The sequence below is a fragment of the Coregonus clupeaformis genome, unplaced genomic scaffold (genome assembly GCF_020615455.1).
Source record: "Coregonus clupeaformis isolate EN_2021a unplaced genomic scaffold, ASM2061545v1 scaf0008, whole genome shotgun sequence".
Taxonomy (NCBI): domain Eukaryota; kingdom Metazoa; phylum Chordata; class Actinopteri; order Salmoniformes; family Salmonidae; genus Coregonus; species Coregonus clupeaformis.
In genome coordinates this window covers 260,549-285,000 of record NW_025533463.1, presented here as the reverse complement: position 1 = coordinate 285,000, position 24,452 = coordinate 260,549, and the positions used below count along the sequence as shown (strand labels likewise).

At 44.2% G+C, this 24,452-nt stretch overlaps 2 protein-coding genes across 2 annotated transcripts in view; one reads left to right on the top strand and one right to left on the bottom strand.

Annotated features, from left to right (window-relative positions):
- LOC121534174 (lipoma-preferred partner homolog) overlaps window positions 1-24,452 on the bottom strand; it is a 421,644-nt gene that overhangs the window by 373,616 nt on the left and 23,576 nt on the right. The window contains exon 3 of the mRNA XM_041840707.2: window positions 368-460. The gene's annotated coding sequence lies outside the window, so the exon portion shown is untranslated. The remainder of the gene's footprint in view (window positions 1-367; window positions 461-24,452) is intronic.
- Window positions 4,256-24,452, top strand: part of LOC121533036 (uncharacterized PE-PGRS family protein PE_PGRS54-like) — a 35,296-nt gene continuing 15,099 nt past the window's right edge. Inside the window, exons 1-2 of the mRNA XM_045212339.1 lie at window positions 4,256-4,370; window positions 7,717-7,762. Of these exons, the coding sequence (XP_045068274.1) occupies window positions 4,256-4,370; window positions 7,717-7,762 (161 nt within the window). The remainder of the gene's footprint in view (window positions 4,371-7,716; window positions 7,763-24,452) is intronic.

Here is a 24,452-nt window from a genome sequence, read left to right as displayed (position 1 = left end):
TCTCCTCTCCTCTCCTCTCCTTCCGCACTAGTAATCCACTGCTGCAGCTCTTTAAGCGTATGGAATGTGAGGCAGTTACATAAAATAATCAAACTAACTGGTAAATTCTAGTTTCTCTCACACAAAAAAATAAAAGAAGGGGGAAAAAAGAAGCATGGGGTGAAAATAAACAAAAAAACATCAAAGTCTAAATGTGCCAAACACCTCCGTCTTAGAACTGACAGAGACAGACAGACAGACAGACAGACAGACAGACAGACAGACAGACAGACAGACAGACAGACAGGAAGGCTGGGTAACAGACTGGGAAGGAGGTGGTTGGACCACTCCAGGAGAGGAGACAGGGAAAGAGAGGAATGTGACTTACCAGATTCTTCAACGCACACTGAGAGAGAGGAGAGATGCCAGGAAGTCACAGTCCCAACAGGATCACAGAGGGATCAGCCACAGGGACAGACACCTGGGGAACACAGAGACACACAAGTCATTAAGACATATAGGGACGATACAGAAGGCTTTCATACCTTACATAGGGACCGATACGGAACCATTTTGAAAGCCTATACACCTGTTATTGAAATTAAATGTTTAAAAAATAAAAAATAAAAACATAAAATGTTATATACTGTACATTTTACCATAAGATTGTCATCGAATCAGTTCTTTCTTGAAATGTTCACAGAACCTACAGTACAATTCCCTACTAACAATTGCCTATATTTGAGAACGTTTTTTTTGTTTTTTCTTCAGACTTTCTGATATTGATAAACATGCTAATTGTGTTTTAGTCTATTTCTGGTGCTGTGTCTATGTGTGTCCTATTTCCTATGTAGATACTAACTGAATAAATAAACATGATATTAGAATATAATCCAGGTATGGAGATAGGGTAGTGGAGGACTAGCTTAGTGTCTCCAGGGCCCTGGGATATTCCCTCCCTGTTCAGGGCCCTTTTGTTCTGTGATAAACATGGAGGTAGTCAGTTCCCCACGTTGTCGTGTTCTGGGGAACACTACAGGGAGCAGGAGTGGGAGTCATACTGCTACAGAGACGTCACTCAACAACAACACCACTGCGTTTGTGGTTGTTTTCTTTCTGTGTCTGCTTTTTGGTTTTGTGCACGTGCACACACACACACACACACACACACGCACGCACAAACACACACATTACAGTAACTCTGAACTTCATATTCGAGCAGCATATTCAAGCATTCTTCTAATTACGTTGGTAATCAGTTTATAATAGCAATAAGGCACCTCGGGGGGTTTGTGGTATATGGCCAATATACCACGGCTAAGGGCTGTATCCAGGGACTCCACGTTGTGTCGTGCGTAAAAGAACAGCCCTTAGCCGTGGTATATTGGCCATAACCCACACCTCCTCGGGCCTTATTGCTTAAGTATATGATAGGCAATGAATCCTTCTCACGTACAATCACTAACTATTTTACAGCTCATACTAATAATGACTTTCATGTATTTGCATATTTAGCTGAAAATGAAGAAGAGACAGTTTGGCCATTTCGGAAACTGTCAAATGTTATTATAGTCTACATTTGTGTAAAATGGTTACATTCAACTAGCAGTTCATCATTACCGTTTGATTGACTATGTGGGCCTGTATAATAATAATAATAATAATAATAATAATAATAATAATAATAATAATAATAATAATAATAATAATAATAATAATAATAATAATAATAATAATAACGTGGTCCTCTGTAGCTCAGCTGGTAGAGCACGGCGCTTGTAACGCCAGGGTAGTGGGTTCGATCCCCGGGACCACCCCCATACGTAAAAATGTATGCACACATGACTGTAAGTAGCTTTGGATAAAAGCGTCTTCTAAATGGCATATTATTATTATTATTAACAAAACATCTCTAAATAGGGGACTTCCGATGCAACAATACTACAATCAAGAAACATATTCCAAAAATAACTTAATAATCATCACTATACCACAGCGGTGATGGGTATAGCACCAGGTGAAATACAATCCCATCCATGATATTACACATGATATTTTCCCCAGCAGCCATCAGAAGAGGAAATAAGCAGGTTTTGTAATGTAACGTATCAAACTGGCTGCTGGTGAAATAGCTACGGCTTAAACACATCTAGCCAGAGGAGGCCCGGAGCCAGGGCCAGGTTTCCAGGGTTTGCGTCTCAAATGCCACCCTATTCCCTATGTAGTGCACTACTTTTGACTAGAGCGCCCATAGGGAATAGGGTTCCATTTGAGACACAGCCCAAGGCAGTAGCAGTAATATGACTAGCCTAATAGATTAAACTCTCCAGTAATATCCTCATGGCCTTAAGCCACGGGGCAGAAATCCACAGCCGAGGATGAATTCATCGCTACGACTTCAGCCTCTTCAGCTTGACGACTCAGTTGTGTAATCATTCCAATAATCGTTATCATTCAAATTACATTCTACTGTACCGGCCGATTTCTTTTCCAATGTAGATACAGTGTGAACTGGGCTGAGCAACTGAAAAATACCCCCCACTTTACTAAAGCCACGGTTAGGATACTCACTAGCAGGAACAAGTGTCCTTAAAGAAAACTGATTCTTCAGCCTCTATAAAACCAAAACCATTTCTTCATATTCAAATAAATGGCTGCAATTTAAATGTAATTCCAAATCCATTAAAGATAATGTAGGTTAAACCATTTTCAGCCCAGCAGCCCTTTAAACAAAAGCAAAGAGACTAATAGTCATATTATCTAAACCATTTAACACCCAGTCCTAATCAAACTTAAATGATCACACAATTCAAGTACATTAGGCCAATTAACACAATTTCAAAGAGGCCTATTCTGTCAAAGAAATGTAATTTAGTGGTTGAAAAGGTCTTTATGCTTTGCAGTAGGAAGGGACTGACTCCCACTGACAATTTTATTCCATTATTTAATTTTTTAAGAAGTTAAAGACAAATCCTGAGAATTGGACATGAGATCAACAGTTGAAAACTATAGACTGACAGTTACCAGATGCATAAATTAATAAGATGCCTTGCAGAGGCCTGGTCTGACCTCTCTGGTCAGGGTTGTGTTGCTGTATTGCTACTGTGGATCTATTTCTATGGGGCCTAAGAAGACACACATTGCTGTGAAAAAAAAGTATTTGCCAATAGCTGGTTGTGCCACTTTTAGCTGCAATGACTGCAACCACATGCTTCCTGTAGTTGTTGATCAGCCTCTCACGTCGCTGTTTGACCGTTGGTATGAGGTTCTTACTGTGGAATGCAGTGTTTGGTTTTCGCCAGGCATTATGGGACCCATGTCGTCCATGGTGGTGGTGGTGTGATGGTTTGGGGATGCTTTGCTGCCTCAGGACCTGGACGACTTGCCTTAATAGAAGGAACCATGAATTCTGCTCTGTATCAGAAAATTCTACATGAGAATGTCAGACCATCCGTCTGTGAGCTGAAGCTGAAGCGCAGCTCGGTCATGCAGCAAGACAATTATCCAAAACACACAATCAAGTCTACATGGAAATGGTTAAAAAGCAACAAATTTGAAGTTTTGGAATGGCCTAGTCAAAGTCCGGACCTAATACCAATTGAGATGTTGTGGCAGGACTGGAAACGAGCAGCTCATGCTTGAAAACCCACAAATGTCGCCAAAATTCCACCACAGCGACGTGAGAGACTGATCAACAACTACAGGAAGCATTTGGTTGCAGTCATTGCAGCTAAAGGTGGCACAACCAGTTATTGAGTGTAAGGGGGGAAATTACTTCTTCACACAGGGGAACTGGGCGTTGGATAACTTTGTTAATTAAATAAATAAAATAAGTATCCTTTTTTTTTTTTCGTGTTGTTATTTGTAAACTCAGGTTACTTTTATCTAATATTAGGTTTTGGTTGAAGATCTGACAACATTCAGTTATAGTTATACTATACTAGCGGGTCGATTTTCTCTGTGGACAGACGGACAAACTGACAGACCCTGTGCTCTTTAAGTGCTCCCTCCTTCAGCAGACAGGCAGCAGGCAGGTTGATGGCCTCTGAGTGTTTACCGGCTATAAAAGGTACACCGAAGACCATGAAAAATACATATCCCTCAAATCACCTTGGCCTTTACTCTCTCTGCCAGGGCCTTATCGTGTATTTATAACGTACCAAGGAGTGAAGTCTTTTTTTAAAGCATATCGGTCCCTAAGAGCAAAGTGAAGTGCATGTTTCAGGTGAAATAAAACGCACGTTATGTTTTTTTTTTTTTCCTAAACAAGGTACAAATGGGTCTGAAAGGGTTATGTCCGAGGGCAGCAGCATCTACCAGGGCAGGGCCAGAGCAGGACCAATCCAAGTACCAAGGAATAGCACCTCAGTTCAGGAAGACGAAATGGTCCTGTGAGTCTCACCAACCAAAACGAGACATAACGGTCCTGTGAGTCTCACCAACCAAGACATACCGGTCCTGTGAGTCTCACCAACGAAGACATACCGTCCTGTGAGTCTCACCAACCAAAACGAGACATAACGGTCCTGTGAGTCTCACCAACCAAGACATACCGGTCCTGTGAGTCTCACCAACGAAGACATACCGTCCTGTGAGTCTCACCAACCAAAACGAGACATAACGGTCCTGTGAGTCTCACCAACCAAGACATACCGGTCCTGTGAGTCTCACCAACGAAGACATACCGTCCTGTGAGTCTCACCAAGCAAGACATAACGGTCCTGTGAGTCTCACCAACCAAGACAAGACATAATGGTCCTGTGAGTCTCACCAACCAAGACATAACGGTCCTGTGAGTCTCACCAACCAAGACAAGCCATATTGGTCCTGTGAGTCTCACCAACCAAGACATACCGTCCTGTGAGTCTCACCAACCAAGACATAACGGTCCTGTGAGTCTCACCAACCAAGACAAGACATAATGGTCCTGTGAGTCTCACCAACCAAGACATAACGGTCCTGTGAGTCTCACCAACCAAGACAAGCCATAATGGTCCTGTGAGTCTCACCAACCAAGACATACCGTCCTGTGAGTCTCACCAACCAAGACATAACGGTCCTGTGAGTCTCACCAACCAAGACAAGACATAATGGTCCTGTGAGTCTCACCAACGAAGACATACCGTCCTGTGAGTCTCACCAACCAAGACATAACGGTCCTGTGAGTCTCACCAACCGAGACATAACGAGGGACACCATGAGCATGGAGCTAGAAATGGCAAGGTAGTGGGTTCAATTCCCATAGGAATCACATGCACATACTGTAGGGGGAGGGGAGGGGAGGGGAGGGGAAAGAGAGAGAGAGAGAGAGAAGAGGAGAGGAGAGGAGAGGAGAAGAGAGGAGAGGAGAGGAGAGGAGAGGAGAGGAGAGAGAGAGGAGAGGGAGAGGAGAGGAGAGGAGAGGAGAGGAGAGGAGAGGAGAGGAGAGGAGAGGAGAGGAGAGGAGATTGCACATTGTCCTCCTCCTCCTCCGCTCATTTCCTCCTCTCCTCCCCTCTTTCGTATTCTCCCTTCTCCTCTCCTCCTCCTCTTCTCTCCTCACCCTTCCTCTCCTCCTCCCCTGTTCCCCACAGATTCCTCCCCCTCAGCCAGTCTGCTGTGAATGTTGCATTTATCACTAACATCAACGGTCCTCCAGGGTATCACACACAGACAAACACTGGAAATCCATTTCATGCCAACAAATAAAAAGAACTGGACAAAAACTTTTCTTTCCAACAGATATCAACATGACAGATTGTCTTCAAGTGAAATGAGATGAAGGATTCACGTGTTGTGAGCTTTATTTCTCAACGCAGCACACTTCAATTTCACTCTCAAACTGTTTCGGTGAATTATTCTTCCACCCCGGACGATTATACGTTTAGCGGGGCTCCATTTTCTCCCTCCATGGTTTAAGGGCTGAGTTCCAATTAGTTCCCTATTCCTCATATTAGTGCTCTCCGTTTCACCAGAGCCCAATGAACCCTGGTTTAAAAGTAGTGCACTATATAGGGAATAGGGTGCCATATAGGATGGGCCCAAGGAATTCCCACTATGTAGGAACATGATCTGAGATGGCTGTCTCCTCGCCTCCTCTTCCATATAAGGAAGAAACCACAGCCTGGGGGTTTAGACAAACCCTTTTCTGTTTATATATCTCCTCTCCTCTCCTCTCCTGTCCTCTCCTCTCCTCTCCTCTCTCCTCTCCTCTCCTCTCCTCTCCTCTCCTCTCCTCTCCTCTTCTCTTCTCTCCTCTCCTCTCCACTCCTCTCCTCTCCTCTCCTCTCCTCCGTAGCGACAGCTACGTTCCATTAGCAGTCGCTTTTATCTTAAAGCAAAAGAGAATTACAGTCGTGCATACGTTTTACGTATGGGTGGTCCCGGGAATCAAACCCACTACCCTGGCGTTACAAGTGCCATGCTCTATCAACTGAGCTATAAAGGACCAGACAGACAGACAGACAGACAGACAGACAGGCAGACAGACAGATCTACAGTAGAGATAGATATGAGTTAACACCAAGTACACATTCCTGACATTCCTGCAATCTTTCCTAGCCCAAAAGCAGGTATCCTATTGGCTAATGTCATGTATTCATATGGGGAATAATCTTAACTTGGAACAACATCGAAATGGTAGACTTTGAAAGTTTCCCGTTAATACAGTGCATTCGGAAAGTATTCAGACCCCTTGACTTTTTCCACATTTTGTTACATTACAGCCTTATTCTAAAATTGATTCAATTACTTTTTTTCCTCATCAATCTACACACAATACCCCATAACGACAAAGCCAAAACAGGCTTTTAGAAATTTTGGCTAGTTTATCAAATAAAATAAAATAAGTATAAGAATAAGTATTCAGACCTTTTGATATGATACTCGAAATTGGTGCATCCTGTTTCCATTGATCATCCTTGATTGGTGTCCACCTGTGGTAAATTCAATTGATTGGACATGATTTGGAAAGGCACACACCTGTCTATATAAGGTCCCACAGTTGACAGTGCATGTCAGAGCAAAAACCAAGCCATGAGGTCGAAGGAATTGTCCGTAGAGCTCCGAGACAGGATTGTGTCGAGGCACAGATCTGGGGAAGGGTACCAAAACATTTCTGCAGTATTGAAGGTCCCCAAGAACACAGTGGCCTCCATCATTCTTAAATGGAAGAAGTTTGGAACCACCAAGACTCTTCCTAGAGCTGGCCGCCTGGCCAAACTGAGCAATCGGGGGAGAAGGGTCTTGGTCAGGGAGGTGACCAAGAACCTGATGGTCACTCCAGAGTTCCTCTGTGAAGATGGGAGAATCTTCCAGAAGGACAACCATCTCTGCAGCAGTCCACCAATCAGGCCTTTATGGTAGAGTGGCCAGACGGAAGCCACTCCTCAGTAAAAGGCACATGACAGCTAGCTTGGAGTTTGCCAAAAGGCCCCTAAAGGACTCAGACCATGAGAAACAAGATTCTCTGGTCTGATGAAACCAAGATTGAACTCTTTGGCCTGAATGCCAAGCGTCACGTCTGGAGGAAACCTGGCAACATCCCTACGGTGAAGCATGGTGGTGGCAGCATCATGCTGTGGGGATGTTTTTCAGTGGCAGGGACTGGGAGACTAGTCAGGATCGAGGGATCATTTTTCAACTTGAATCTACTTAATTAGGTAAAAACTCCTGAATGAGCCCAGAAGCGTGCTATGATTTATTGATTTTTATGATATTAGTGAAATTGTGAAAATAACTGTTGTCTTGTCTACCCAGGGCTACTGGAGGGACAATCTGTGGTGACCTCTAAGATCATCTCAAGGTGAGAGGTCATTCAGGTGATGGTCAACACTAGAAACGCCATGATTTCATTGAGTCGTCATTGGGAATTTTCAATTCTACTCTGCCATTGTGAAAGTCATGTTGGGAAACATCCTTTCACTTTTCCTAGATAAGTGTATTTTTAACACGTTGGTGTCGCTAGAATTTCGATTATCACAAATAGATGCTGTGTTACAACCCCCCTGAGTCAATACATATTAGAATCACCTTTGGCAGCGATTACAGCTGGGGATGCAGCCACAGTCACGCACACAAATAAATGCACAGGGGAGGGATGGAGTCAACTTCTTGTTGTGTGCGGTGCTCAAGTTTATAATGGCTGTCAGTCAAAACCCATACAGCGCTGTGAAGGACCGAGCCTGAGGTCTGTCAGTCAAAACCCATACAGCGCTGTGAAGGACCGAGCCTGAGGTCTGTCAGTCAAAACCCATACAGCGCTGTGAAGGACCGAGCCTGAGGTCTGTCAGTCAAAACCCATACAGCGCTGTGAAGGACCGAGCCTGAGGTCTGTCAGTCAAAACCCATACAGCGCTGTGAAGGACCGAGCCTGAGATCTGTCAGTCAAAACCCATACAGCGCTGTGAAGGACCGAGCCTGAGATCTGTCAGTCAAAACCCATACAGCGCTGTGAAGGACAGAGCCTGAGGTCTGTCAGTCAAAACCCATACAGCGCTGTGAAGGACCGAGCCTGAGGTTTGTCAGTCAAAACCCATACAGCGCTGTGAAGGACCGAGCCTGAGGTCTGTCAGTCAAAACCCATACAGCGCTGTGAAGGACCGAGCCTGAGGTCTGTCAGTCAAAACCCATACAGCGCTGTGAAGGACAGAGCCTGAGATCTGTCAGTCAAAACCCATACAGCGCTGTGAAGGACAGAGCCTGAGGTCTGTCAGTCAAAACCCATACAGCGCTGTGAAGGACCGAGCCTGAGGTCTGTCAGTCAAAACCCATACAGCGCTGTGAAGGACCGAGCCTGAAGTCTGTCAGTCAAAACCCATACAGCGCTGTGAAGGACCGAGCCTGAGGTTTGTCAGTCAAAACCCATACAGCGCTGTGAAGGACTGAGCCTGAGGTCTGTCAGTCAAAACCCATACAGCGCTGTGAAGGACCGAGCCTGAGGTCTGTCAGTCAAAACCCATACAGCGCTGTGAAGGACCGAGCCTCAGGTCTGTCAGTCAAAACCCATACAGCGCTGTGAAGGACAGAGCCTGGATTACAGAAGGGTTACAGAAGCTTTAATGCCAATTAGTGAGGCCCTCACTGAAACACTGACAGTATGCAGCATGACCCCCCCCCCCTCTATCTCACCCCTCCCTCCTCCTCCCATTCCCTTTCAACAGCATTGTGGTTGCTTTAAAGCCTCAATCTTCTAGCAGCATTAATCCCACTCTAAACCTTTGGGTGCCATTTGGCCTCAGGTTTCTGCTTCTGTTTGTTTGCTGGACCTCCCGAGTGGCGCAGTGGTCTAAGGCACTGCATTGCAGTGCTAGCTGTGCCACTAGAGATCCTGGTTCGAATCCAGGCTCTGCTGTAGCCGGCCGCAACCGGGAGACCAATGGGGCGGCGCACAATTGGCCCAGCATCGTCCAGGGTAGGGGAGGGAATGGCAGGCAGGGAGATAGCTCAGTTGATAGAGCATGGCGTTTGCAACGCCAGGGTTGTGGGTTCGTTTCCCACGGGGGCCCAGTATGAAAATAATAATGTATGCACTAACTGTAAGTCGCTCTGGATAAGAGCGTCAGCTAAATGACGTAAATGTAAATGTAATGTTTGGTTAACCTGCATTAGAACCCAATAGAGGTTTAATCTGAAACAGGCAGTTCAACCATGTACAGTAGAATAGTGCAGTAGTCTGACTGAATCCTACTTCAGTTCAACCATGTACAGTAGGATAGTGCAGTAGTCTGACTGATTCCTACTGCAGTTCAACCATGTACAGTAGGATAGTGTAGTAGTCTGACTGATTCCTACTGCAGTTCTACCATGTACAGTAAGATTGATTCTATCCTGATAGCTTGGCTACCGCTAACTGGTCAGGTGGTTTCAGTCGGAACATGATGACGCTGAAATATGGCTTGTGTCCCAAAAGTCACCCTATCCCCTATATAGTGCACTAATTTTGACAATGAGCCCTGGGACACACGCACGATCATCTCACCGCTTTGCTCCAGATACTGTGACCGTACGTACATACCCCAACCAGAAGCCATGGATTACAGGCAACATTCGCACTGAGCTAAAAGGGTAGAGCTGCCGCTTTCAAGGAGCGGGACTCTAACCCGGACGCTTATAAGAAATCCCGCTATGCCCTCCGACGAACCATCAAACAGGCAAAGAGTCAATACAGGACTAAGATTGAATCGTACTACACCGGCTCTGACGCTCGTCGGATGTGGCAGGGCTTGAAAACTATTACAGACTACAAAGGGAAGCACAGCCGCGAGCTGCCCAGTGACACGAGCCTACCAGACGAGCTAAATCACTTCTATGCTCGCTACGAGGCAAGCAACACTTAAGCATGCATGAGAGCATCAGCTGTTCCGGATGACTATGTGATCACGCTCTCCATAGCCAATGTGAGTAAGACTTTTAAGCAGGTCAACATTCACAAGGCCGCAGGGCCAGACGGATTACCAGGACGCGTACTCCGAGCACACGCTGACCAACTGGCAAGTGTCTTCACTGACATTTTCAACATGTCCCTGACAGAGTCTGTAATACCAACATGTTTCAAGCAGACCACCATAGTCCCTGTGCCCAAGAACACTAAGATTAGCTGCCAAAATAACTACCGACCCGTAGCACTCACGTCTGTAGCCATGAAGTGCGTTGAAAGGCTGGTCATGGCTCACATCAACACCATTATCCCAGACACCCTAGACCCATTCCAATTTGCACACCGCCCCAACAAATCCACAGATGATGCAATCTCTATTGCACTCCACACTGCCCTTTCACACCTGGACAAGAGGAACACCTACGTGAGAATGCTATTCACTGACTACAGCTCAGCTTTCAACACCATAGTGCCCTCAAAGCTCATCACTAAGCTAAGGACCCTGGGACTAAACACCTCCCTCTGCAACTGGATCCTGGACTTCCTGACGGGCTGCCCCCAGGTGGTAAGCGTAGGTAACAACACATCTGCCACGCTGATCCTCAACACGGGGGCTCCTCAGGGGTGCGTGCTCAGTCCCCTCCTGTACTCCCTGTTCACCCATGACTGCATGGCCAGGCACGACTCCAACACCATCATTAAGTTTGCCGACAACACAACAGTGGTAGGCCTGATCACCGACAACGATGAGACAGCCTATAGGGAGGAGGTCAGAGACCTGGCCGTGTGGTGCCAGGATAACAACCTCTCCCTCAACGTGATCAAGACAAAGGAGATGATTGTGGACTACAGGAAAAAAAAGAAGACTGAGCTTGCCCCCATTCTCATCGACGGGGCTGTAGTGGAACAGGTTGAGAGCACCAATAAACTATCATGGTCCAAACACACCAAGACAGTCGTGAAGAAGGCCCGACAGAGCCTATTCCCCCTCAGGAGACTGAAAATATTTGCCATGGGTTCTCAGATCCTCAAGAAGTTATACAGCTGCACCATCAAGAGCATCCTGAATGGTTGCATCACCGCCTGGTGTGGCAACTGCTCGGCCTCCGCAAGGCACTACAGAGGGTAGTGCGTACGGCCCAGTGCATCACTGGGGCCAAGCTTCCTGCCATCCAGGACCTCTATACCAGGCGGTGTCAGAGGAAGGCCCTAAAAATTATCAAAGACTCCAGCCACCCTAGTCATAGACTGTTCACTCTGCTACCACACGGCAAGTGATACCGGAGCGCCAAGTCTAGGTCCAAGAGGCTTCTAAACAGCTTCTACCTCCAAAACATAAGACTCATGAACATCTAATCAAATGGCTACCCAGACTATTTGCATTGCCCCCCCTTTTTACGCTGCAGCTACTCTCTGTTTATTATCTACGCATAGTCACTTTAATAACTCTACCTACATGTACATATTACCTCAATTACCTCGACTAACCATGCCCCGTACATTGACTCGGTACCGGTACCCCCTGTATATAGCCTCGCTATTGTTATTTTTACTGCTGCTCTTTAATTATTTGTTACTTTTATTTCGTATTATTTTATATTGTATTTTATTTATTTTTTGGTATTCTTTCTTAAAACTGCATTGTTGGTTAAGGGCTTGTAAGCATTTCACTGTCTACACCTGTTGTATTCGGCGCATGTGACAAATAAAATGTGATTTGATTTGATTTGATTCCTTCCTTCCTGCCAACTGGATGATTTGGGTCAGTAGGTAATTGCATTCCTGGATCGCCGGGGACTCCATGGCAATTAATCCCAACAGTGGGAGAGGGAGAGCGAGAGAGAGAGAGACAGAGAGACAGAGAGAGAGAGAGAGAGAGAGAGAGAGAGACAGAGAGACAGAGAGAGAGAGAGAGAGAGAGAGAGAGAGAGAGAGAGAGAGAGAGAGACAGAGAGAGACAGCGAGACAGAGAGAGATAGAGAGAGAGAGAGAGAGAGAGAGAGAGAGAGAGAGAGAGAGAGAGAGAGAGAGAGAGAGAGAGAGAGAGCGACACAGAAAGAGAGAGACACAGAGAGAGAGAGACACAGAGAGAGAGAGACACAGAGAGAGAGAGACACAGAGAGAGAGAGAGAGAGAGAGAGAGAGAGAGAGAGAGAGAGAGAGAGAGAGAGAGAGAGAGAGAGAGAGAGAGAGAGAGAGAGAGAGAGAGAGAGAGTGCGAGAGACACAGAGAGAGAGAGACACAGAGACACAGAGAGAGAGAGACACACAAGGGGAGGACACGTTCAGCGTATCAGTCTGCCTGGCCCTGCAGAACAGACTGAGTTTGAGTCCCAAATGGCACCCAATTCCCTATATAGTGCACTTCTTTTGACCTGGGCCCGTTGGAAACAGGGTGCCATTTGGGACCCACCCTGACAGAGCAGTTCTGATTGTATTGCTTTGTTCCATAGCTTTGTTATGGCGTTTGAGGCTGTGGTGGTAATATCTTCACAAACACATTTTTTGCTCTGGACTCAAAGGCAGCCAAATTCTGATCTTTTTATTCCACTAATTGGTCTTTTGACCAATCAGATGAGCTCTTTTGCCAATAATTATGGCAAATGATCAGAATTGGGCTGCCTGTGTAAACTCAGACCTAAGAGGCTACAGCTTCCACTACAAAAGAAAAAAAAAGCTGCATTCATGATCTACTGTTCTATTGATCACAAAACAACTCCGTTTTAGAGACCCCAAAATCCAATGAATGTAACAGAAATTAGTGAAAAATGTATTTGTAAAAAACCAGATGCAAGGCTTAACTATTGTTGAGGATGCCTTGCTGCAAAAGACTCAGGGACGATACGATAACATCGGAAAATTGATTTGTGCAAAGCAATCTCTACAGAACTTGACAAACCCCATTAGATTTAATCAAAAGCTTCTTTCATAACTGGATAACCTTCGAGCTGTGAATTATATGACCAGTAACATTGGGTTACAAAGCCACTAATAATACTTTAATATTCAACTGAACTGATAACCTTAAGCTGTGAATAATAACCTTATGCGACATCAATTCACTCATTCGTTCAATAATACAAAATAAAATACTTTTAAATATTCAACGACGAAGCTCTTCTGCAAAATGTTGAGTTGTGGTCCTCTGTAGCTCAACTGGTAGAGCACGGCGCTTGTAACGCCAAGGTAGTGGGTTCGATTCCTGGGACCAGCCATACACAAAAAAAAAAAAAAATTATGCACGCATGACTGTAAGTCGCTTTGGATAAAAGTGTCTGCTAAATGGCATATTATATAAAATGTCTTTATTTTTTATTATCTAAGTATACCTATTTCAACCTTTTCCTCTTCATAATGAAGTTGGGGAGCCAAAATTTGACAAAGATGTACAATTCTTCTTATTGTAATTTTCTGCATTTCGGCATCAGACTCACTTTGTGCTTCAGTTATTCACTCAGATGAGAATTCGCGAACGGGATATATCACGCCCTGATCGAGAGAACTGGGTTGGGTCAGGGTGTGAGTTTCTGTTTAGATTCTATGTTTAGAGTCTAGTGTTTGTATTTCTATGTTTGGCCCGGGTGTGGTTCCCAATCAGAGGCAGCTGTCGCTCGTTGTCTCTGATTGGGGATCATACTTAGGCAGCCAGTTTTCCTGCCTGGGTTGTGGGATCTTGTTTGTGTTTCGGTGAGTTTGGCTTGTTTGTGTATAGCCTTCCGACGTCACGTTTTGTTGACTTTTGTTGTTTGTCAGTGTGTATTCAGTTTAATAAATATGTTCGCATCCCACGCTGCACCTTGGTCTGACCCGTCTCTCAACGATCGTGACACTCTGACTACGTTTCTCCAGTAATTTTCTCGGTGTATCCGGCCTACTTTTCTCCTGTAAAATGCTTAAATAACTTTAAGCGAAACATTAAGAAAGGTAGCTGCCTACATTATTTCTATGATAAACATAAAAAAAGATGATGGCCGTGCATCGTTTTTGAAAAAAAAGACCATGCTTTTTCATTTACTTGTGTGGCTGCCAGCCAAAAACGCGACCCCTGTCAATACACAGCTGGACTCACCGGCTCCCGCTTTCTCCGGTTGTGCTATTTACAAACAAACACGTGACTGGCTCAACCGTTCTGGGGAACTACGGTAAACTTCACAATGTAAAAATAACGTGACGGGTGAACTGAAGAACGCAACCTGCTTTATCTCCTAAAGTACTGCACAAGTTGACTGCGGGTATTTACTCAAAAAAGTAGCTAAAAATATATTACAAATGTATTGAAAAACTTCAAAGAAATAGTTTCAACAGTAGTGGCGGTATTGAAAAACCATCCAGTGGGTATTTCTAAATACCACGGTATGCAGCCCAAGCCCAATGGAAAATACAAAAGAGTGCCTCTGAACGGGGTGTGGTAGTAGGTGCCAGGAATTTCAGTGTTTCGAGATCTGCAATGATGCTGGATTTTTCACGCTCAACAGTTTCCTGTGTGTATCAAGAATGGTCCACCACCCAAAGGACATCCAGACAACTTCACACAACTGTGGGAAAGCGTTGGAGTCAACATGGGGCCAGCATCCCTGTGGAACGCTTCCGAAACCTTGTAGAGTCCATGCCCCGACGAACTGAGGCTGTTCTGAGGGCAAAAGGGGGGGTACAACTCAATATTAGGAAGGTGTCCCTAATGTTTTATACATTCACGCTACACACACACACATCACAACTGCTGCTACCAGACTTATTATCCTGCTCAGTTTATACATTGACCCCCCTTCCCCAATACACATGGAAATATTGGACTATTAATTGTTACTTCCTGTATTATACTAATTGTTACTTCCTGTATTATACTGATGCTAAAAATGTATATTCTATTCTACTGAGACATTTACTTTATGTTCGCATTCTTATCTTTTATTATTTGCTATTGTTGTTGCGTTGTCGAGAAGGAACCTGCCAGTAAGCATTTCGTTGGACGATGTATACCACGCGTATCCCGTACATACGACTTATAAAACTTCCAACTTGAAACTGAAACTCTGCTATAAATGGTCATTTACATTCTCTTTTCAACCCATAACACTTTGCTCCTGTACTTAATACCCTATGATGATTCTCCTGTACTTAATACCCTGGGATGATTCTCCTGTACTTAATACCCTGTGATGATTCTCCTGTACTTAATACCCTATGATGATTCTCCTGTACTTAATACCCTGTGATGATTCTCCTGTACTTAATACCCTATGATGATTCTCCTGTAGTTAATACCCTGTGATGATTCTCCTGTACTTAATACCCTGTGATGATTCTCCTGTACTTAATACCCTATGATGATTCTCCTGTACTTAATACCCTGTGATGATTCTCCTGTACTTAATACCCTATGATGATTCTCCTGTACTTAATACCCTGTGATGATTCTCCTGTACTTAATACCCTATGATGATTCTCCTGTAGTTAATACCCTGTGATGATTCTCCCCAGGCATTCACCAGCCCTCATTTCTCCTCCATTGTGCAGTGTAATAAGACTAACACTTACCACTGGTCTTATAAGAGGCGTTTAAATCAATTCCTTATATCAGAGACAGAGCTAAGAGTTTGAATATGTAGCCAAGTTGGAAATGCAGCATGTCTTTCATTCTGGAATGTTGGTACGTAGCCTATGTCTAGGCTTTCTACGATAAGATTTGATCTCTCACCCAAAATGTTGTTTCAGTCCGATCCTTTCTTTGTGTTTAAATGTTATCATGATTAAAATAACCAATAAGTAGGGATCTGATAGAAACTACAGTTTTGATATCCAGTCAAGTTGTTAACGCAGCACATTTTTCATTCCGAAATGTTGGATACAGATGTAGGATCTTAATTTCACCACCCCTGTTGCAAGATAACTTTCCTGCAATGGAACACATTTAAAACATGTAGTGTATTTGAGGTTTAAAAAGGCTTCTGAAGTCTGTAATTTCCACTTAGAAATTTCAGACCTGATTTTCCCTTTTTTTTTTTTTATGTATCAACCCCTTCACACATTTCCATTAATAATAATTCACAATTCCTGTTTGCTGCAGGATCATTTTCCTGCTGTAGCAAACTGGCTCAAATTAAGATCTTACATCTGTATGTTTGTCTAATCTTTCTAACGATTACATTTTGTTTACCAATAAATCATTGTGTTTTTTAATGTTGGCTTCTCCATGATCTTACTGTTGACCAACAGAGGAATGATAACAGGTGTGCGTCCCAAATGGCTCCCTATTCCCTATATAGTGCACTACTTTTGACCAGAGCCCATAGGGAATAGGGTGAGGGTGCCATTTGGGTTGCAGAGGCTTGGTGACAAGAGAGAGCATTAGTGGAGTATAAGCTATATTAAACGATTTGAAGCTTTTCTAAAAAAGCTGACTGCTCTCTTAACCCCTGCTGTGGCTTCTCACCACACATATTTTACAATTGAGATCTTTAACATATTACTGTAGGACTAATCTGGTTTATTTTTTCATATGAAAAATACCTCAATGCCTTCCCTCTCGAACCGTGATCGGCTTTAGCTCCTAAAGAATAAACCCTTAGAAGCAAACAAACATATCAAACTATTTTATTACCCTGTAATATTCAGATAAACCCTGCTTCTGGTAAGGTCACAGTCCTGAATTGTATAACTGTCAATGTTTTTTGCCATATTTTTTTTTACATTTTACATTTTAGTCATTTTAGCAGACGCTCTTATCCAGAGATTCAAACCAGGATCTCTAGTGGCACAGTTAGCACTGCGATGCAGCGCCTTAGACCACTGCACCACTCGGGAGGTATATTGACCACTAAAGTATGAGTTAGAGAGATGATGACTAACCCGTGTGTGCGAAACGTTGGCGTTTACCCATTCAATTATTGGGAGCAAACTTTTCACATACTTATAAATAAACTGAACAAAAATATGAATGCATTGTGTAAAGTGTTGGTCCCATGTTTCACAAGCTGAAAAGCTTATTTCTCAAAAATGCTGTGCACAAAATTTGGTTACATCCCCTGTTAGTGAGCATTTCTCCTTTGCAAAGAAAATGCATCCACCTGACAGGTGTGACATATCAAGAAGCTGATTAAACAGCATGATCATTACACAGGTGCACCTTATGCTGGGGACAATAAAAGGCCACTCTAAAATGTTCCGTTTTGTCACACAACACAATGCCACAGATGTCTCAAGTTTTGAGGGAGCATGCAATTGGCATGCTGACTGCAGGAATGTCCACCAGAGCTGTTGCCAGAGAATTTAATGTTCATTTCACTACCATAAGCCACCTCCAACGTTGTTTTAGAGAATTTGGCAGTACGTCCAACCGGCCTCACAACTGCAGACCACGTGTATGGCGTTGTGTGGGCGAGTGGTTTGCTGATGTCAACGTTGTGAACAGAGTGCCCCATGGTGGCGGTGGGGTTATGGTATGGGCAGGCATAAGCTACGGACAACGAACACAACTGCATTTTATCAATGGCAATTTGAATGCACAGAGATACCGTGATGAGATCCTGAGGCCCATTGTGAGGCCCATGTTTAAGGTGTCTGTGACCAACAGATGCATATCTGTATTTCCAGTCATGTGAAATCCATAGATTAGGGCCTAATGCATTTATTTCAATTAACTGATTTCCTCACATGAACAGTAACTCAGTCAAATCTTTGAAATTGTTTCATGTTGCGTTTATATTTTTGTTCAGTATATATAAATAACAACAGCATAACAACTAAATCAGTGTTAACGCACTAGGGCTTTCCCCTCTGATCCCTGTAGACTGTGTTGTTAGCAATAGGGCTTTCCCCTCTGATCCCTGTAGACTGTGTTGTTAGCAATAGGGCTTTCCCCTCTGATCCCTGTAGACTGTGTTGTTAGCAATAGGGCTTTTCCCTCTGATCCCTGTAGACTGTGTTGTTAGCAATAGGGCTTTCCCCTCTGATCCCTGTAGACTGTGTTGTTAGCAATAGGGCTTTCCCCTCTGATCCCTGTAGACTGTGTTGTTAGCACTAGGGCTTTCCCCTCTGATCCCTGTAGACTGTGTTGTTAGCACTAGGGCTTTCCCCTCTGATCCCTGTAGACTGTGTTGTTAGCAATAGGGCTTTCCCCTCTGATCCCTGTAGACTGTGTTGTTAGCAATAGGGCTTTCCCCTCTGATCCCTGTAGACTGTGTTGTTAGCACTAGGGCTTTCCCCTCTGATCCCTGTAGACTGTGTTGTTAGCAATAGGGCTTTCCCCTCTGATGCCTGTAGACTGTGTTGTTAGCTGTAGGGCTTTCCCCTCTGATCCCTGTAGACTGTGTTGTTAGCAATAGGGCTTTCCCCTCTGATCCCTGTAGACTGTGTTGTTAGCAATAGGGCTTTCCCCTCTGATCCCTGTAGACTGTGTTGTTAGCACTAGGGCTTTCCCCTCTGATCCCTGTAGACTGTGTTGTTAGCAATAGGGCTTTTCCCTCTGATCCCTGTAGACTGTGTTGTTAGCAATAGGGCTTTCCCCTCTGATCCCTGTAGACTGTGTTGTTAGCAATAGGGCTTTTCCCTCTGATCCCTGTAGACTGTGTTGTTAGCACTAGGGCTTTCCCCTCTGATCCCTGTAGACTGTGTTGTTAGCAATAGGGCTTTCCCCTCTGATCCCTGTAGACTGTGTTGTTAGCAATAGGGCTTTTCCCTCTGATCCCTGTAGACTGTGTTGTTAGCAATAGGGCTTTTCCCTCTGATCCCTGTAGACTGTGTTGTTAGCACTAGGGCTTTCCCCTCTGATCCCTGTAGACTGTGTTGTTAGCACTAGGGCTTTCCCCTCTGATCCCTGTAGACTGTGTTGTTAGCAATAGGGCTTTCCCCTCTGATCCCTGTAGACTGTGTTGTTAGCAATAGGGCTTTCCCCTCTGATGCCTGTAGACTGTGTTGTTAGCAATAGGGCTTTCCCCTCTGATCCCTGTAGACTGTGTTGTTAGCAATAGGGCTTTCCCCTCTGATGCCTGTAGACTGTGTTGTTAGCAATAGGGCTTTCCCCTCTGATCCCTGTAGACTGTGTTGTTAGCAATAGGGCTTTCCCCTCTGATGCCTGTAGACTGTGTTGTTAGCAATAGGGCTTTCCCCTGTGATCCCTGTAGACTGTGTTGTTAGCAATAGGGATTTCCCCTCTGATCCCTGTAGACTGTGTAGTTAGCAATAGGGCTTTCCCCTCTGATGCCTGTAGACTGTGTTGTTAGCAATAGGGCTTTCCCCTCTGATCCCTGTAGACTGTGTAGTTAGCAATAGGGCTTTCCCCTCTGATCCCTGTAGACTGTATTGTTAGCAATAGGGCTTTCCCCTCTGATCCCTGTAGACTGTGTTGTTAGCAATAGGGCTTTCCCCTCTGATCCCTGTAGACTGTGTTGTTAGCAATAGGGCTTTCCCCTCTGATCCCTGTAGACTGTGTTGTTAGCAATAGGGCTTTCCCCTCTGATCCCTGTAGACTGTGTTGTTAGCAATAGGGCTTTCCCCTCTGATCCCTGTAGACTGTGTTGTTAGCAATAGGGCTTTCCCCTCTGATGCCTGTAGACTGTGTTGTTAGCAATAGGGCTTTCCCCTCTGATCCCTGTAGACTGCATTGACAGGTCAATATTGGCTTTGTGTTTCAACAAAAGAAACACATCTCTATTAATCCAATTTGCTAAGTTTGGGGCTAAGCGGACTAAGGCCTGGCATCTGTCATTGTATGTGGCAGCCAATAGGGCACCAGTCCTATTTTTTCCTAACTGAATCTGCTTCCCAAATAGCACCCTATTCACATATAGTGCACTACTTTTGACCAGAGGCCATAGGGCTCGGTTGAAAGTAGTGCAGAGCATCCCCTGTGGGTCTTGGTCAAAAGTAGTGCACTATATAAGGAATAGGGTGCCATTTGGGAAGCAGATTCAGTGCCGTTAGCGTGGAGCTAGCGTCTCCCTAATCCTAGATGAATCAGCCGGTGAACTCTGACCCAGCAGCACTAAGAGGTCAGGGTTAATGCTAATTCGCAGCACTATACTTTCTTTTCAGAGGATACAATGATAGTTTTAATTAATTTGGGAAAAAGGGGGAATTTTCAGTAATAAGGAATCATCATCACCAATTATTAGCACTATATTTAGTGTCTAAACGTGGTAAAATCTATTATCAAGCACCAAGCACCTCCCAGAAGTAAAGCTAAAGTCTGTAACAACCATTGGTTCAACTGTGGAAACACTTTAGTACCGCGAAGGAAGCAGCCCTGATCCGTACTGCCACTCCTGAGGTCACGTTGAGACAATGTTCAAAAGGCCACATTAAGATACACTATATATATATATATACACAAAAGTATGTGGACACCCCTTCAAATTAGTGGATTCGGCTATTTCAGCCACACCCGTTGCTGACAGGTGTATATAAAATCGAGCACACAGCCATGCAATCTCCATAGACAAACATTGGCAGTAGAATGGCCTTATTGAAGAGCTCAGTGACTTTCAACGTGGGACCGTCATAGGATGCCACCTTTCCAACAAGTCATTTCTGCCCTGCTAGAGCTGCCCCGGTCAACTGTAAGTGCTGTTATTGTGAAGTGGAAACGTCTAGGAGCAACAACGGCTCAACCGCAAATGGTAGGCCACACAAGCTCACAGGACCGCCGAGTGCTGAAGGCTGTCCTCGGTTGCAAAACTCACTACCGAGTTCCAAACTGCCTCTGGAAGCAACGTCAGCACAATAACTGTTTGTCGGGAGCTTCATGAAATGGGTTTCCATGGCCGAGCAGCCGCACGCAAGCCTAAGATCACCATGCGCAATGCCAAGCGTCGGCTGGAGTTGTGTAAAGCTCGCCGCCATTGGACTCTGGAGCAGTGGAAACGCGTTCTATGGAGTGATGAATCACCCTTCACCATTTGACTAATCTGGGTTTGTCGGATGACGGGAGAACGCTACCTGCCTGAATGCATATTGCCAACTGTAAAATTTGGTGGAGTACGAATAACTGTTTTTTATGGTTCGGGCTAGGCCCCTTAGTTCCAGTGAAGGGAAATCTTAACGCTACAGCATACAATTACATTCTAGACGATTCTGTGCTTCCAACTTTGTGGCAACAGTTTGGGAAAGGCCCTTTCCTGTTTCAGCATGACAATGACCCATGCACAAAGCGAGGTCCAAACAGAAATGGTTTGTCAAGACCTCACTAATGCTCTTCTGGCTGAATGGAAGCAAGTCCCCGCAGCAATGTTCCAACATCTAGTGGAAAGCCTTCCCAGAAGAGTGGAGGATGTTATACAGTGCCTTCGGAAAGTATTCAGACCCCTTGACATTTTCCAAATTTTGTTACGTTTACAGCCTTATTCTAAAATGGAATAAAAAAATAATCATCCTCAGCAATCTACACACAATACCCCATAATGACAAAGCGAAAAAATGATTTTATAAATTCTTGCAGAAGTATTACATTAAAAAAACAGAAATACCTTATTTACATAAGTATTCAGACCCTTTGCTATGACACTCGAAATTGAGCTCAGATGCATCCTGTTTCCATTGATCATCCTTGAGATGTTTCTACAACTTGATTGGAGTCCACCTGTGGTAAATTCAATTGATTGGACATTACATTGACATTTTAGTCATTTAGCAGACACTCTTATCCAGAGCGACTTAGAGTTAGTCAGTGCATACATTTTTCATACTGATTTGGACATACGGACATGATTTCGAAAGGCACACACCTGTCTATATAAAGGTCCCACAGTTGAAAGTGCATGTCAGAGCAAAAACCAAGCCATGAGGTCGAAGGAATTGTCCGTAGAGATCTGAGACAGGATTGTTTAGAGGCACAGATCTGGGGAAGGGTACCAAAACATTTCTGCAGCATTGAAGGTCCTCAAGAAAACAGTGGCCTCCATCATTCTTAAATGGAAGAAGTTTGGAACCACCAAGACTCTTCCTAGAGCTGGCCGCTCGGCAAAACTGAGCAATCAGGGGACAAGGGCCTTGGTCAGGGAGGTGACCAAGAACCCGACGGTCACTCTGACAGAGCTCTAGAGTTCCTCTGTGGAGATGGGAGAACCTTCAAGAAGGCCAACCATCTCTGCAGCACTCCACCAGTCAGGCCTTTATGGTAGAGTGACCAGACGGAAGCCACTCCTCAGTAAAAGGCACCACTTGGAGTTTGCCAAAAGGCACCTAAAGACTCTCAGACCATGAGAAACAAGATTATCTGGTCTGATGAAATCAAGATTGAACTCTTTGGTCTGAATGCCAAGCGTCACGTCTGGAGGAAACTGGCACCATCCCTACGGTGAAGCATGGCGGTGGCAGAATCATGCTGTGGGGATGTTTTTCAGCAGCAGGGACTGGGAGACTAGTCAGGATCAAGGCAAATATGAACGGAGCAAAGTACAGAGAGATCCTTGATGAAAACCTACTCCAGAGCACTCAGGACCTCAGACTGGGGCGAAGGTTCACCTTCCAACAGGACAACGATCCTAAGCACACAGCCAAGACAACGCAGGAGTGGCTTCGGGACAAGTCTCTGAATGTCATTGGATTAGCACCGTTGAAAAAGCACGTAGTGCACTATTGATAAAAGATTGGATAGACACAACCAGTGGGTGAACTGAGACAAACAGTAACACAGTGATGAACCAATCTGTTCTGAGACTGAGACAAAAAGACAGTGATAAACCAATCTGTTCTGAGACTGAGACAAAAAGACAGTGATGAACCAATCTGTTCTGACACTGAGACAAAAAGACAGTGATGAACCAATCTGTTCTGACACTGAGACAAAAAGACAGTGATGAACCAATCTGTTCTGAGACTGAGACAAAAAGACAGTGATGAACCAATCTGTTCTGAGACTGAGACAAAAAGACAGTGATGAACCAATCTGTTCTGAGACTGAGACAAAAAGACAGTGATGAACCAATCTGTTCTGAGACTGAGACAAAAAGACAGTGATGAACCAATCTGTTCTGACACTGAGACAAAAAGACAGTGATGAACCAATCTGTTCTGAGACTGAGACAAAAAGACAGTGATGAACCAATCTGTTCTGACACTGAGACAAACAGTAAGGCACCAAATTAAACAGGCTGATGTTTTCCCCAACACCACTCTAATCTCAGTGTCTAATCTTTACTCAATCTGCTTCCCTCAAAGTCTGAACGGTGAAAAGCCGCTGAAACTGCTTCTAATGCAGTCTAACACAGTAATCAGGAGTTAGACAAGTAAAACTAGAACGCAATCAAACCCTTAATAAAATGATTCTCCTTATTAAAGAAAGCAGATAATCTCCTCGTCCTTGGCTTTAGTCTCCTTAACGAGGATCCCTTGACTAATTGCTCTTGTCAATCGTGCTTTAGGTTTAATTGTTGACAAGAGATCCACTTGGATGACTTAAAAAGTGTAAAAGCAAACATCTCAAACAAATCTCTCCTCAATCTGGTGCTGCGGCCGCTAGGCTAGCTGACATCTTGAAATGAAGTGAGAGCTGATTAAAGCATTTTGAGAGTTCTTGGATGCGTCCCAAATGGCACCTTATTCTCTATAGATGACCTGGGCCCTTGTCAAAACTAGTGCACTTTATAGTGAATAGGGTGCCATTTGGGATGTAACGCCTAGGAGTTCTTGAGTTCACTGCTAGAGACTGCTGCTGTGCTAGTCGGGTTGAGAGAGGATCTAGTCCTTTGTTAACTGTCGTCCCTTTGAGAATAGGAATAATTCTCCTTCATATTTTGAGGAACCATGCCGTGATTAAATACTACTGTGTTGTTGTACTTGATGAGGAGACGTGTGAGACTGTAGGCTCCAAAAGCAGAAAACCACTTTTCATATTTAAACATGGAAGTAGGACTGTAATACAACGTGGAAGTACAGTGAGATTGGCAAACCAAGCTGAGATGTAGTCCTATTTATTCCTCTATAAAATCTATATCAATCGTCGTGGCTTTGATAAATATTTATAACAGAAATACAATATTTCATTTTTTGATTTAAGAGAGAAGTTATCAAAAGTAACAATGCCTGGGTTGTTATTAACTATTGTGTTGATTTATTATGTATGTTTACAAAAGTAAATGATGATGTTTGTTAATACTGTATAGAAGTTATGGATTAAGATA